At 34.7% G+C, this 15,193-nt stretch overlaps 1 protein-coding gene across 2 annotated transcripts in view; it reads right to left on the bottom strand.

Annotated features, from left to right (window-relative positions):
- The window catches only part of ACC (acetyl-CoA carboxylase), a 54,964-nt gene that overhangs the window by 16,938 nt on the left and 22,833 nt on the right, over window positions 1-15,193 (bottom strand). For both annotated transcript variants that reach the window (XM_081975681.1, XM_081975680.1), the window contains 21 exons: window positions 14,444-14,624; window positions 13,816-14,018; window positions 13,552-13,761; window positions 13,252-13,463; window positions 11,902-12,023; window positions 11,312-11,847; window positions 11,149-11,258; window positions 10,789-11,090; window positions 7,897-8,039; window positions 7,557-7,837; window positions 7,321-7,498; window positions 7,006-7,145; window positions 4,181-4,394; window positions 3,968-4,121; window positions 3,734-3,910; window positions 3,545-3,676; window positions 3,083-3,224; window positions 2,886-3,025; window positions 2,710-2,829; window positions 2,431-2,650; window positions 1,968-2,374 (listed from right to left, as the gene is read on the bottom strand). In XM_081975681.1, the coding sequence (XP_081831807.1) occupies window positions 1,968-2,374; window positions 2,431-2,650; window positions 2,710-2,829; window positions 2,886-3,025; window positions 3,083-3,224; window positions 3,545-3,676; window positions 3,734-3,910; window positions 3,968-4,121; window positions 4,181-4,394; window positions 7,006-7,145; window positions 7,321-7,498; window positions 7,557-7,837; window positions 7,897-8,039; window positions 10,789-11,090; window positions 11,149-11,258; window positions 11,312-11,847; window positions 11,902-12,023; window positions 13,252-13,463; window positions 13,552-13,761; window positions 13,816-14,018; window positions 14,444-14,624 (4,324 nt within the window). The remainder of the gene's footprint in view (window positions 1-1,967; window positions 2,375-2,430; window positions 2,651-2,709; window positions 2,830-2,885; window positions 3,026-3,082; window positions 3,225-3,544; window positions 3,677-3,733; window positions 3,911-3,967; window positions 4,122-4,180; window positions 4,395-7,005; window positions 7,146-7,320; window positions 7,499-7,556; window positions 7,838-7,896; window positions 8,040-10,788; window positions 11,091-11,148; window positions 11,259-11,311; window positions 11,848-11,901; window positions 12,024-13,251; window positions 13,464-13,551; window positions 13,762-13,815; window positions 14,019-14,443; window positions 14,625-15,193) is intronic.

Below are 15,193 nucleotides of genomic sequence, written 5' to 3'. Positions count from 1 at the left end.
GATTCATGAAAATTATCTTGAAAACGAACTTTTCGTACTTTGCTTTTCATTTTCTTCGAATTCTGGACTATTTTTAATGCTTCAAAACTGCTTTCAGCTTGGAAAATCGAGTTTCAAGACTATCTTCACCAAGTTATTGACATAGCAAACTTAAAAAACAATTTTTACATTTTTCATAGACTTAAAATAGCATTCCAAGCTTTGTCACTATTAAATTGACTTCTAGACACCTCAGTGCTAAAAATTCGGGTATTTCTTAATAAACTAGACTGTTTTTAGTATTTTAAGGCTGTTTTCAGTGCCTCAAATCGAGTTTCAAGACTATCTTTACAAAGTTTTTGACTTATCAGGCCTAAAAGCCAGTGTCTCCACTGACCATAGTCTTGAAAATGTTATTTCAAGCTTCTTCACTATTAAATTGACTTCTACACTCATAGGTGCAATAAATTGTATCATCTCTAAGAAATTCAGACTGTTTTAGTGCTTTTTAAGACTGAAAAATCGAGTTTAAGACTATTTCCAAAAGTCAAGTTTCTTCAGTAATAAAAGTAAAAAATTTTGGCACCAAATGCTACAATAATAGTCTTGAGAACTAATTTTTAGAAATAAAATAGTCCGAAAATTTAATTTACTTCTCGACTTGTTGAAAGTTGAAGAAAATTGAGTTGTACACCAATTAAAGTCTTGAAAATATACTTTTGGACTCTCTTTAGTCCTAGTAAGGTCCGTTCTAGCATTAAAAGTCAACTTTTATACTATTTTTAGTAGTAAAAAATGAGTTTCATGCACAATACAATCTTTGTCTTGATTTCCGGACTTTTTTTAGTTCTTGAATGCCAGTTTCAGACACTCAACCAGGATGGCAGTCTGAGAAAGCGAATCATAAGACCATTCCTAGTAGTAAAAAAGTTTTTAGACTATTCAGTACAAATTTGGACTTTCACAAGTCTTGGATGTTCAGTTTTAAACTATAAAACGATTTTTTTAATGGAAATTTGGAGGACTGTATCTTCCTTAGGAAACGTTTTTCAGAAAAATGACACAATGCAAGTCAACTTATTTTTTGATTAGCTATCAAATGGTGAATTATTGACACTTAAAACTGGACCACCCTGTATATGGTGTACCAAATAAGTATGGTTTTCACTGACGTTTCTAACGTCATTGCGTTATTAAAAAAAGAAAAAAATAGGTGTCAAATATTTTTGTGCGTTCTTCTAATTAATGCAACTTTTTTTAAATCCAATTACACAGTATGACAGTTTAGTTCATACGAGTCACATAGAGTAACTTATGCTCCGAATAAAATACAACTTTCTGACCATTTTACTTTGTTTCACTTAGCCCCTGCGTCAAAACTACTCTTCAAATATTAGGCTGAATCTATAAACTGTTACTCCCGTTGTTCGTAGTTTACGGTGGCCAATAAATAAAAATATATATTTGTAGATAGATAATTACTAGAGGCTACTAGATTTTGAGGATATGGGACTAAACATGGTGAGAGACTGAACCATCTGAGATTTGCGGACGATATTGTATTGGTTACAGACAGAATTGACGTGGAGAGGGAGATGCTTAGGCGATTGAAAAATGCTTCGGAAACGGCAGGTTTAAAAATCAATTTTAGTAAGACCGAGTTTATGAGCAACTGAAGGAATTTTCCTACGTTCAAATCATATTGAACAAGTAGTCTCATATAAATATCTGGGACATGAAATTCTTATAGGCAAAGGCAACCAAACTCGGGAGATAGCGCGAAGAATCGGTTTAAGTTGGGCAACTTTTGGAAATCTAAACAACATTTTTTAAAATGTGGATGGATTTTAAATGTGGATGCCCCAACGCAATTACGAAACCCTTAAGTTATCTTTTGCAGTTTTTGAAATATCGTGAAAAATATAGTTCCCGGTAGAAAACCCAGTATACTGTAGTAAACATAATAACAAAAACGTAAATAAACATACCTGCAACTCGTTTCTGTTCAACTAGCCTACTTTCGTTTTCAACATCCAGTACCAACTCGACGAAATCCATAAACTTATCGGGAATTTCGATTTCCGAGATAAACTGCTGACTATACTGCTTCCATTGTAAGTCTACCATTTGTCTGAACATTTCTGGATAGTCGTACACGTAAGTAGTACCGTTGCTTTGCGCTTGGAACCGCTTTTGTTGCAGATAATCTTTAGCCAAGTACGGTGTAGAGATTGGAAGTCCGTGCATCGGTCCTTGTTTGTTTCCATATGCTTGGAATCGAATTTCTTCCGATTCCGGATCCACCATTTCGGTGTACATGTTAATGTCTAAGTAATAGCCGCTGTCGTTGGATAAGCACAGCCTTATGGGAGTTGTAGGAGCGTTTGGTGATGATCTATATGCACGAAAATTAGTCTAGATTGTTTGGTTTACTAAAAATAATTGGTTTACCTAATTAAAACTTTAATTTCGGCTTGTAGTACGCGCAACTTCCACAAACGAGGACCGTAACGTAATACGGTGTTGGTGACAGCTTCTTCGATTTTAGCGGGATCCATAATAACAGTTGGAATGAAATTAAGGAAAATGTGATTGCAGTCGGTGCGTTTGGATTGAGGATGAGAAAATGCCACCTCAAGCTCGTCCATGGCTTCTAAGAGTACTCGTTCCCCTTAGAAAATATAACTTATGACAATACATTCATAAGTAGTATAAAATGATTGAAGTTACCTTCATTTTGTAAATATTCAAAGGACGCTTCTTTGGTAATCAGATCCGAGTGCCTAATAATGCTTCTGATGAAAAACCTAAAATCTGTGACTTCCTTGCCAGGTGGAACTTTAGCTTTACCTGTAAACCATCAACAGTTAAGTCTGATAATACAAACAACCAACAATCCGTCTTGCCTAAATATAAGTGCATTTTTTGATTTGACGTATGCAAAGCTTCCAAATTGTACGATCTCATTCTACTTAATTCGAGTTGGAAAGCCGCAGCTGGCTCTAGATGGCGGTATATTTTGTCTTCCGTAAATCCATCTCTAGCTCTAAAAATTCAACAACGTTAAAGTCTGGAGTACTAAATAAAGTAATCAGCTATAAACCTGAACGTGAAAAATTTCGGGAACTGCTTATGTTTCAAAGGACTAAAAGTGATTCGTCTAATTTTCCTGGAGATAAGTTCTTCTTTGTGTTTGGTGCAAAAACTGAGGAAGAGTTTACTCATGGTTGAGTCATCTTTGTCACCTGTAAAGTTTATTCACTATTACCATAAAAACTATTTAACCAGATTAAAAAAATCAAAGAAAATTAAGTTACTGCTGGTAATAAAATTGATCTTGTTTCTTTGTTTATTTCAAAACCAAACTAACTCTTTAATTTTAGCCTCTGATTAGGAGCACAAAAATTACCAAACAAATCACTAAATTAGAAAAATGAAATAGTTGAGTTGGTTAAAAAATTCAATGTAACAGCTGCGTTTACCAAGCTTAAAACAATTCGCCTCTATTGCTCCTGTCTCATGAATCATTCGGTAACAAAAAGTTTATGAATACACATCTACTTACCATCATCTTTAATTCCCACATGTAAAATATGTACTGGTTCTAGAATTATATTTTCCTCAGTTTGATTGGCTCTAGGGCCATCAACTGACAAACTGACATTTATGGAAGTTGAATTCTTCCTTGATTCAGATCCTAGATAAAGAAAAGTTACTGTTGCACCTTGACTAATTATTTATCAACCAAAACTACCAGATTCGACAGCGTTCAGATCTTTGGCACTAATAGTGGCCGGATTAGAGAAATCTTCAATCAAATCCAGAATTTCATCAGCATATTCTTCAAATTGGTGGAAATTTTCAAAAGCGGCCATACAACCGGTTCTTTGGAATGTATCTACTATAATCGCTCGCTCGCTTAAGGCGTCATCTAAAACCAATTACTCACCGATAAGACTGAGTTAATAAGAAAAAAAACGCGATTTACCACTTTCAGAGCCACTGTTAATCAATCGCGCTAACCTGTTAGGATGACTGGGAGGCAACAAAAATTGAAAATGTACCACAGGAATTTCACCGCTCAACTCCAAGTGCTGTAAAGTCACTATATCATAGCTGGTGTAAGCCCTTCTGACGTAAACCTGAAAAACCGCAAGTTCAATTTATAGCAACCTTAACAACTAAACAAACACATTGTTACCTCTAAAGCAGCACTAGAAACCGACTTATTCGAATGATAGAAAAAGTCGTGCAAAATGTCGTAAATCGAGGTCTCAGACACTATAAGTTTCTGCAAATTTTCCGGATGGAATTCGTGACCGTACATATCAACGGCCGACAGAAAAATACTTTCCATTTGGTTGTGGCGTAATTCGTAAGCGGGTTGATGAGCGGCAATCAAAACTTGTCGAGCCCTAAAACGTTTGTTGTTCGGTATTTAAGTGTATTACAAATTTTTTTTATGAATTGTAGTATATTTTATAAAATTTTGAATTTGTTATATGCTGCCATTTAGTGCTCAAAATAGAGCATTAGAGACCACCACGTGGTGAAAGTGCATCAGTAATTTGGTTGCTGCGGTTGCAGTTACAGCCACAGTTTGTCAATTTTTAAGTGTCAATAATTCACCATACGATAGCCCATGAAAAAATAAGTTGACATGCATTATGTCATTTTCCTGAAAAACGTTTCCTAAGGAAGATACAGTCTTCGAAATTTCAGTTTAAAAAATAGATTTATTGCTGTAACTGACAGACCGTTGAAGCAATTTTGTTTAAATTTGGAACAAGAACTTATGAAATGAATGTGATGTAAATAATGTTTGTCAAAATTGTTTAGTGGCGTTGATACAGGGGAACGGTCTTCATTTTTCCGCTCTATTTTCTACGCTCACTGGATATTATTCAAAAATTACAGTTTTTTTAGTTTTCTTGTTCAATTTGGAGAAAGATCTTGTAAAATCTTGATATAAAATTCTATTTCCGAGATAACTGGGTTATTACGTTTTAAGACCCAAAAAAAGAGAGAGGATTTAAATCTGGTTCTGGTTTACAAGTTAGTTTTTGACACTAAAAACAGTCAAAGAAACAGGTTACTGGCGTTCAATTTTTGAGATTATAGGTAGTGTAAAATTGAACATTCAAGACTTGTGAGAATCCAAATTTCTACTGAATAGTCTAAAAACTGGTTAGTTTTCTACTAGGAATAATATTATAATTTGTTTTTTCAGACTGCAATCCATTCTCAAGTGTTTGAAACTGGATTTCAAGCACTAAAAACAGTCCGGAAATCAAGACAAAGATTGTTGCGCATAAAGCTCATTTTTTACTACTAAAGTGACATTTTTAAGACTATGGACAGTGTACAAACTGGCTTTCAGGCCTGATAAGTCAAACACTTTGTGAAGATAGTCTTGACTTGGCTGAACACAGCTTGACAGCACTAAAAACCGCCTAGATTTTTATAAATGCTCGAATTTTTAGCACTGACGTGTCTAGAATTTAATTTAATAATGACAAAGTTTGAAATGACATTTTTAAGCCTATGGAGAATGTAGGAAAATCGTTTTTTAAGTCTACTATGTCAAAAACTTGGTGAAGATAGTCTTAAATCTCGATTTTCCAATCTGAAAGCAGTTTTAAAGCACTAAAAATAGTTCTAAGAAAATAAAAAGCAAAGTAAAAAAACTTGAAAAGTCAATTCTCATCGACCTAATGTCAATATCCTGTATTAGGGGTATTTTCAAGACTAAAATATTGAAATTTGTGTCACTTTTTGGTGTCCAAGTCAATTTTCAAGATTTAAATGTGTGAATTTGTAGTCAAAAATTCTAGAAAAAGTAGTTTTTCATGAATACTAGTCAATTTTCAACACTATAAAGTCATTCAATTTATCTGAAAACTATGACGACTGACTATTAAAGACTTGTTAGTTTTTAAGCCGATCAAGTCAATTGTCACAGTTTCTAAGTCAAGTTTCAAGACAGCCTTTCAATTTGTCCGAAAACTATGAAAACTGGCTACAAAGACATTTTTTAAGGTTTTTCACTTTGGGTTGGGTTAGTTTTAAATCTTTGAACGTCGTAACTCAAATCAAATCAAAATTACTCCAACGGTCTGATAGTCATGACTATAGAGTCAGGATTAAAAAGCACTAAAATCGTGAAAAAAAAGCATCAGATTCGTGTTCTCCATGCCATAATTAGTTAAAATTGACTACTTTAAGAGCGTTTATAAAGTGTTTACAGTTAAAAAAGCACTGAAGGTTCTAGACTGTTCTTAAGGCATTTAAAACTTGTAGACCAGTCTAGAAACTTTAGGAAGCTGTTAAACTGCTCTAGAAGCATACAAAAACTTTTAGACTGTATTAGAAATCTTTTGAGAGCTTCTATAGAAAAGAAAAAAAAAATTAGAAGCTTTTTGACTGTTCTAAAAGCTTTTGGAAGCTAGACTTATTTGTAAGCTTTTGCAAGGCATTTTGAAGCTTCTATAGTGTTTTGGAATGTTTTTACACTTTTTAGACTACTTCGGAGCATTTGGAAATTATTTGGTCAGTTTAATTTTGTAAATTGACATTTACCTATTTTGAAACAGATAATTGGTATGTTTTTGTCTCTCAGAAGTCTTCAATACCTCAATATAGCTATTGCAATTGTAAATTAGCCTATTCAACTTAAAACCATACAAAAAATAGCAGCAAATAAGCACAAAAAGAAGAAAGAAGCAAAAAACCATTAAAAAATCTGTCAAATGACGTGTTTTTGCGTAAATCATTCATATTAGATGTCAATAAAGGTTGGTTACTTTTATTATTTACGAAAAGCAAAATTCCTTTTTAAACTGAAATTTGGAGAACTGTATCTTTCTTAGAAAGCATTTTTTTACAAAAATGAGATGTTAACTTATTTTTTGATGGAGTATCAAATGGTGAATTATTGACATTTAAAACTGGACCATCCTGTATATTTAGTGAAATTTTGGTTCATTTTTAAAAAATATTGTTAAAACAGCTAAACGATTAACTCACCTTAATGCTACTCTGGAATGTTCAGTTTTGTTCAGAGATGTAAGCTCAGTTAGAGCAGGGGCTAGTTCATCAGTCAATCCGGGTTCATTAGACCACAAATGGTCGATCAGCATTGTAACTAAAAGATTTTTTTTGGCAACCTGAAAAACAATTGTAAAAATCAAAGTAAGATCAGTTGACATAATCATGTAATAGAAAGATAAATATTTTCAATGTGACAAATAAAGAAGCAAACGTCACATTTAAAATTACTACATAATAATTACAGTTTTGCTATATTCTATTTTTTATATTTTCTGTTTAACAATTAGATACCTGGGAATGTGAAAATATGGTCGCTGACACCGCTTTCATGTCATCTTTATGCTTTTCCCTTAACAAAGAAACGCATTTGTCATAAGAACCGTGTTGAAATTGACTTTCCACGTCATAGTACTGTTTTAATAGATCTTGAACGGCGACTTTCATTCGACCTCTTATGCCATTGCGATACCTAAGGAACAAATTGGATTTACACTACAAAATAAAGTAAATAATAAACTTCACCGTACCGTTGCACTAATTGAACAATTCCTTCGGTAGCTAAAAAGAATCCATCGCGGTCAGCTCTTTTTTGCAAAGTGGCCGCGTGACTATCGATGACACTGGCAATTTGTTGGCTTGGGAATTGCGCCAAAACGGAAGTAATATTTCTCTCATATAAAGACATCAAACGTCTAATCTTCTTTTCAACAGCGATAGGAATACGACCTGATATAGACGCCATCACTTCTTGTAGCTCTAACAGTGGTAAGCTAGGGTCTCTCAATGATGACATAAACTTTTCGATAACCTGAATAAACACAAAAAGTTTTGTGAAAATTAGTCAAAATGGTATTTTAATTAAATTACCTCGCGCAATTTAGGCACATTGTAAGGATCAGGTAAGCAGTAACCGGCGAGAGTGTTTTCGAGCATGGTTTTGTAACCATTGTGAATGTGATTCAGTTTCTCCAAAGGCCCTTGGGCTGAGGTATCCATTTCCGGAAATGGACCTAACAAATAATATTTTTAATATTTGAACATCCCAACAAACAAAACATTATTTGTAATAGAAAAAACTGTGAAAGTTTGATCTATAATCTGCATGGGCCAGTCCGTTTCTTCGTCTTCGTTCGTCTTCTTTTACAAAATTATACACATAAATTTATTGGAATTTCTAGACGAGTACTTTTATGCATGCATTTCACGGAAGAGTATCGTAAATCAGCAAGAATTGTGCCCCGGCCAGACTGAAACCCAAACTGCTCAGAAAACAGACCATTTCCCTCAAAATACTCAGTCATCTTAACAGCAATGCACCTCTCCACCACCTTCCAGTGGATCGGCAGCAAAGACACAGGACGGTAGTTCGAGACATCACCCTTCTTAAAAATGGGTACAACTATAGCACTCTTCAAAGTGTTCGGAGATACATTCTCCTTAAGGCAGTGATTAATCAGTTTAGTCAAGGCAGATATTATCAGGTTTTTTATTGTTTTTAAAAAGTTGGAGTGACATGCCATATATGTCAGTGCATTTCTTGTTTTTAAGTGAGTCTATGCAATCCCTAACCTCCGTTTATGTAACGCTCTTAAACTCAAAGACTGCACCCGGCATGACCATTCCCGCAAAACTATCTAGCGGAGAAACATTGCCCTCAAGCAAGCCATCGAGAACCCTCTCAGAGATGCTGCTGAAAAAGTCATTAAATTGATCAGCCGACAATGGTAGCTCCCCGTCCCGACATGGTTTTCCTCTTCTACTATTTATAATATTCCACATGCATTTAGTTGGGTTCTTGGAGGATTGTACTAAAACATCGTTGTAGGTACGCTTAGAGTCAATAATCGCCTGTTTGTAATGTTTCTGGTAACTTTTAAATATTTGTCTATTATCCGGAGTGTCATACTGTCTGCACACCTCTCCCAGAAAATGAACCGTATCCCTGATATTTTTAAAATTCTCATTAAACCATCCCACACATTCAGGATCAGACATGCGGGTCTTATATGTTAAGTCTTCTCAGGAAAAGACTGCTAACCTCAAACTTTTGCTCTACCAACATATCATTCCGATCAATGAGATGTCATTCACCAGACTCGATCCTACTGTAAAACTCATGAAGCCCTATCTGTGTAATAGGTCGAAACACTGATGTTTTAATGTCATCATGCCTTAAGTCATAATTTTTCAAATTGAAATGCACAAACTGAGCCTAGTGAAACAAATTGATTTATAAGATGGTGATAATCTGAACATATTTCATTTTCGCTGTTTACCTAGGTTTTTGCTAAATATTTTAAAAATACCTGCGAATTAAAAAATGTTGTTTCTCATTTAACTAAAATTGTAACTCTTACCGTTTCAGAAATCCCAATAAACTTACTTTTGAGGGACATTCTATTTCTGATAATTTACCCTTGGATATGCCCGAATTTGTATACTGTTCCCGAGGACTGAGTTTACCCATGCGTCATCCCCCTGTGATTTAGAAGTAGACATGCATTATTGACTTCATCTTTGTCTATTGTTCACTTTCAGAAAGGGTAAATATCTAAGTGAATGTCTTCCAAAAAAAACATTTACTGATTAGCGCTTCTATTTTAGTCATTGTCAGTTTGAAAATGCCTGGAAAAATTCTCCACAGACAAGCCCAGCAGTTAATTCTTAACCTTTGTGAATATTTTGAATTGGAAAAAACCAATGGAGGACCTTTAGAAGCTTTATCATATGTTCAGGAAGACAATAAGAAATTTTAAGACCTTACATATTCTTACTGATTTTTTTTGATACTAGAAGGTTGCAGCTACTTTGGAAATTTCCCGCAAAACTGTTTATTCGATTCGGAAAAAGCAAGGAAGTAATCTTATGATTTCCTCACCTAGAAAACGTAAATCGAGCCGTTATCGACGGGCCAAGATCACTGATTTATCTGAAAGCATTAAAATGGATGTCCGAAATACATTATATGATATGTACAACGATAGTATGTTAATAATAGTAAAATATATCTACTTTTGTAAGAAACATCTATTAACATTTCATTGTTTCCAGAGACTGAGATTTTTGGGTTGCATTATAGATTTTTCATAAAAATTTCTTCAAACATATTAATAATAAAGTCATAGAAAAACAAAATAAGCGTCTAAAATGTTTTCCAGCGGGTTTAAAATAAAATAAGTGGATTGCAACCTGAAAATGAGATATGAGATACTACAGCATCCTTCAGAATGTCTTATTGTATTTTTAATTTGTTGTATTTATTTTAGAGAAACATGTAACCATCCAAAACCTAAATCAAGAGCTTAAAGTTAAAGAAATACTACATATTGGTAATACATCTCTGCGAATTTTGGTAAATAAATTAGGTTTCAAATTTAGACGGAATTCTATGATCCAAACGGAGACTTCTCATAAATGAAAAATGTTATTTCGGTCAAGATATTTTTGGTTTGCTTTGCTATAAGGTTGTTTTAGTGCAAATTTGCAGCCAAAGATCTCTACTTTCTGACTGGCAATACACGCAAAATTTTAAACGTGACGAAGCTTTAGACACCCCCTTTTCTATAATATGAACACAACAGGTTTGTTGACGAAAACTTGATTTGATTCATATGATTATAAATTATGTAGGCTTCGTGACGCACGGGTAAACTCACTCCGCGAGAACAGTATGCGTTAATTTTTTGTATTTAAAGACATTCCAGACAAAATTAAAAAATACAAGACTTGTAAAAATTGGTAATACAAACTGTCACTTACCTTTGTAAACCACGGTTTTCGTCACTAAATTAGGATCGTCCAATTCTAAACTACCCAAAATGGCACCGGCCTCCAAAACTGCTCCGGGCCTTTTAATGTAAGTGATCACTCCTGATTCGCCCGCTGTTAAAGTCATCACCATTTTCATAACTTCAATTTCAGCATAGGCTTGTCCTTTAGTCACGTGACCACCGTCTTCGACTATAAAACTAATCAGTTTACCCGCGGACGGAGAGCGAAGTATCGTCGGATCATTCTCTTTCTCAAAAATGCACGTTTGATTGCCGATCACTATGCGATATCTATGAATAAAAGGTTTTGAAAACTCTGTCAGTTAACATGATACTGTTAATCACGTACCTGTCGACTTCTTCTTTCATATAAGTTGTAAAGGAGTTGCCATCAACGGAGAGCAAAATACCTCCGTCATTTAAACGATGAACTTCGATTTCTTTAAAACTTCCATTCATCTAAATAAAAATGTCGCTGAACTGTCAAGTAAAACATAATTATTACAAAGTACCTGCAAGAAGTATGTGTTGGCACCGCTTTTGCTGGCCTGAACTTTGTATTTATTGCCATTATTAATCAGCTCGACATCAACCACATTAGTCAGAGTATTTGACGACTGCACTTGACCTTTTTCCAACGAATTAATAAATTCTTGGAATGCCGTTTCAATTGTTTTATCAGCAATATGCAACGCTCCGCACACAACAGCCAACATAACGTCAGGTTTCTCTGACTGTACTTTTTCCGAAATCAAAATGTCCAGCCAGGCAGTGTCTATCGTGTTTTCTTGAAAGTCTTTAGTCTCCAACAAAGTAATAAGGTATTCCACTGTAGTTCTAAAATCACCCCTAATTGACAATTCTTTGAGAGCAATTACTAAGTTCTCTCGAGCCTGTTCGCGGTTTTCACCCCACGAAAAACAATGACCGAATTGTGAATCCGCAAATTCGTGCAGACCTCCGGAAGCGGCTACGGAAAAATAACCCCAAACGTTTTTTGACGAGCGAAAGTTTAGTTCTTGAACTGTGCCAGAACTTGGTTTGAAACCTGCAAATATCAACAGTAAAATGGCTTTTATCGATCCGAAGGAATGAACTATACCTTCATCGGGATTTTCGGAAGTTATTCTAGCTGCTATTACGTGACCCCATGGTTGTGGTTTGTGTTGGGGTTGATCAAAGTCGATTTCTGTTGTGCCCCATGGAGATTCACCGTACAATAACCTGCAAATAGTAAAATCAAACAATCAATCGTAGACCGAATTGTGGTGATCACAATGCTTATTATTCACTAGTTTTGAGTAAACCTCGTCGAGTAACGTTTGTGTACCCGTGAGTCATTACTCATAGGTTATACAGGGTGTCCCTGAAAGGTCTTTACAACGCTCTGCCGCAGTTGGCTGGAGTCAAAATTAAGCGATTTGGCCATATTTGCCTTGATCCAAAAGTTGATAATTACAGAGCTACAGGGCGGCAAAGTAAAAATTTGATAATCAATTTTTAATCGTAGTTTTTATACCAAACCATTTAAAATTATGAAATTAGGTATCATCTGCCAACGATTTTTACATTGATCGTAGAGGGCGCCACATACGGTTCAAGTAATTTGTTTAATTCCTTTGTATTTTTTTCTCGGTAACGGTAAATCACTTTTGAGTATAAAGGCATATTTGCCTGTTATTTCTGCTTAGAAAAGCCTTAATCATGTCGCTATGGGCCACCGTGTTCGAGAAAAAATGCGTTTGAACTACTAAATGTACGTTAATCTCAGTCTAAAACAGTCTCCAGAAGTCGCTTTGTAATTATCAACTTTTGGATTAAGGCAAATATGGCTAAATCGCTATATTTTGACCCCAGCTAACTTTGGCAGAGCGTTGTACAGACCTTTTAGTGACACCCTGTATATGTATACTGCTAGTAAGGTTCCGGACGAAGCCAAAATACATTGAGTAGAGTTTACCAATAGTATTTTTTCCCAACATTTGGCGAAGCGTAGAACTTATGTAACAACAAAAAGTGCAAATTTTTGAAAGATTTATGGCATTTTGGTATGATCTTTCATACAATTTTCTGGCAACAAATAAAGAAATATTTTACTGGCTGCCTCCGCCGGTTCAGCTGTATTCAATGTCATTTTCGGAATAGAAAGTAAGTGAATATATGAAGAGCAACAATGTTTGAAATTGCAAAACCAACAAAATTTGCAGTTTTCTTATAGAGGTAAGTTGTGCAAAAAATAATGTACCACTCAAATGTAAAGTGTCTTTTTCGCATTTAAGAAACGCGCGCCTGCGGTTTGCGCTGCAACATGCACAAGCAAAAAAAATGTTACTTTACACTCTACTAACACATATAACTATTTAGGACAAGACAGCTTTGACTATATTCCATAAAAAATAAACTTAATCAAATTGTAAAGATTATCTTAACCAAAGTAACGTTCTTCACTTACCTAATATCTTTAACATAATGTAGAGGAAGTCCCATAGCAATTTGTAGTTGAGCAGCGGGCAAATTTACATCAGATACCATTTCAGTACAAGGATGTTCTACTTGCAGCCTAGGATTCAGCTCGAGAAAATAGTAACGCCCCGTTGTTTCGTACAGGTACTCTACCGTACCAGCCGAAACATATCCCACCATTTTAGCCAATCGAACGGCAGCCTAAAATCATTAAAAAACTTTGTTATTTATCGTTTAAAGCGATATAATCATAATTTAATTCTAATGAAACTTTTGTAATCATACTTACTTTTTCCATTTCTTCAAACACTTCAGGACTGGCTATAGTAGCAGGCGCCTCCTCGATAATCTTCTGGTGACGTCTTTGTATGGAACAATCCCTTCCAAACAGGGAGATAGCGTTACCGTAATTATCAGCAAGCAATTGAACTTCTAAATGCCTGGCCCCTCTAGCGAGTTTCATGACAAAAATTGGCGATCCGGGAATTTCAGTTTGGACCTGTCAACAATTCGCATAAAACAAATTAAAAAAAAAGAATAAGTAAAGTCAGACCTGTCTGAAAGCGGCAGCAAAGTCATCGGCATATTCAACTTTTCTTATTCCTTTGCCACCTCCACCTTCTGACGCCTTGATCATTACGGGAAAACCAATTTTATGAGCCGCAGCAAGACCTTCATCCACGTTTGATACACATCCTTTTGCAAACAATTCCGAAGAAATTTTTATTTTCTTTCCTGAATATTGAGCCTTAAGTCCTGAAAAAAAAAATTATGTAACTAATGTTTTTTTTGGATTAAACAAATAACAGGCTTCTGAAATTGTTTGATTTTAGGGTTCTAAAAAGTACTTAGTACATTTCTTTAGCAATAGTTGAAATCAAAATATTTGTCTTTTAAGTATTTTGCATAATGAAACAAAGCTTAATTACCTCGCCTTAACCATCTAAGACGCAGTTCTCGTAAGACGTCCGATAATCGTTTGAAAACAGCTTTTTTAAGTAATAAGTATGACACTTCTAATTATAATCAAGTGGTTTACAGTTTAATCAAACTGTTGAAAATATATTTACATTTGTACTATACAACAAAAATAACTACTTTTTAAAGAGAAATTGTTTCTTTTAGTAGATTTTTGCAGTTCTGCACTAAATGTTTCAAATTAAACTATTATAAGATTTTACCTCCTCCAGACCATGGTAATGTAGGAACGTCAGCTGTTTGAGCCACGATAGAGGAAGCAATCTTGTCACCCAATGCCCACATCGCCTTCTCTGAGGGACCGATGAAAGTTATACCATTTTTGTGCAACAGCTCTGGCAGTTTTGGATTTTCTGATGCATGACCCCATCCAGCCCAAACAGCCTGAATAAAAATTTTAACGTCAAAATGCCATTAAAATGGAGTTGTTGTATCATCCGTAAATACTATATTAAATTACAGGAATTTTTAAATTATTAAAATAATAATTTTTTTGGTTTTGTTTTAACATAAATAGCTGTTATTTAGGTTAGGTGGACGTTATCTCGGGACGTTTTTGGGCGTTTCCCAATTAACGTCCCATGTCTCAAGAAATATTGATTTATCCGAAAAAGACAACATTACAGTGCTCTAGCCGAATTAAATTATGGCAGCTTTTTATGTGGCATTTTAGTTGGGTGTAGATCCAATATTATCTGTTACATAATTTTTAAAGCAACCCCATTACCAATACAACCATACAGGGTGGCTAGAGACAATGAAAGTGGGACAAGAACGTGTGCAAAAAAAAAGAAAAGTATTAAATTACAGTCACTTTACTAATACATATTTTTAACTTTTTTCTTACATAGTACCTTGTCTAGGGTATTACCTCGGTACGTTTTTGGGCATTTCTTATTAACGTCATGTGTCCGAAGAAATATCGATTTTTCCGGAAAATGGATTCTTTAGTT

The sequence above is a fragment of the Ips typographus genome, linkage group LG3 (assembly GCF_016097725.1).
Source record: "Ips typographus isolate SLU linkage group LG3, UJ_Ityp_2.0, whole genome shotgun sequence".
Classification (NCBI taxonomy): domain Eukaryota; kingdom Metazoa; phylum Arthropoda; class Insecta; order Coleoptera; family Curculionidae; genus Ips; species Ips typographus.
This window is presented reverse-complemented; position numbering and strand designations above follow the sequence as displayed.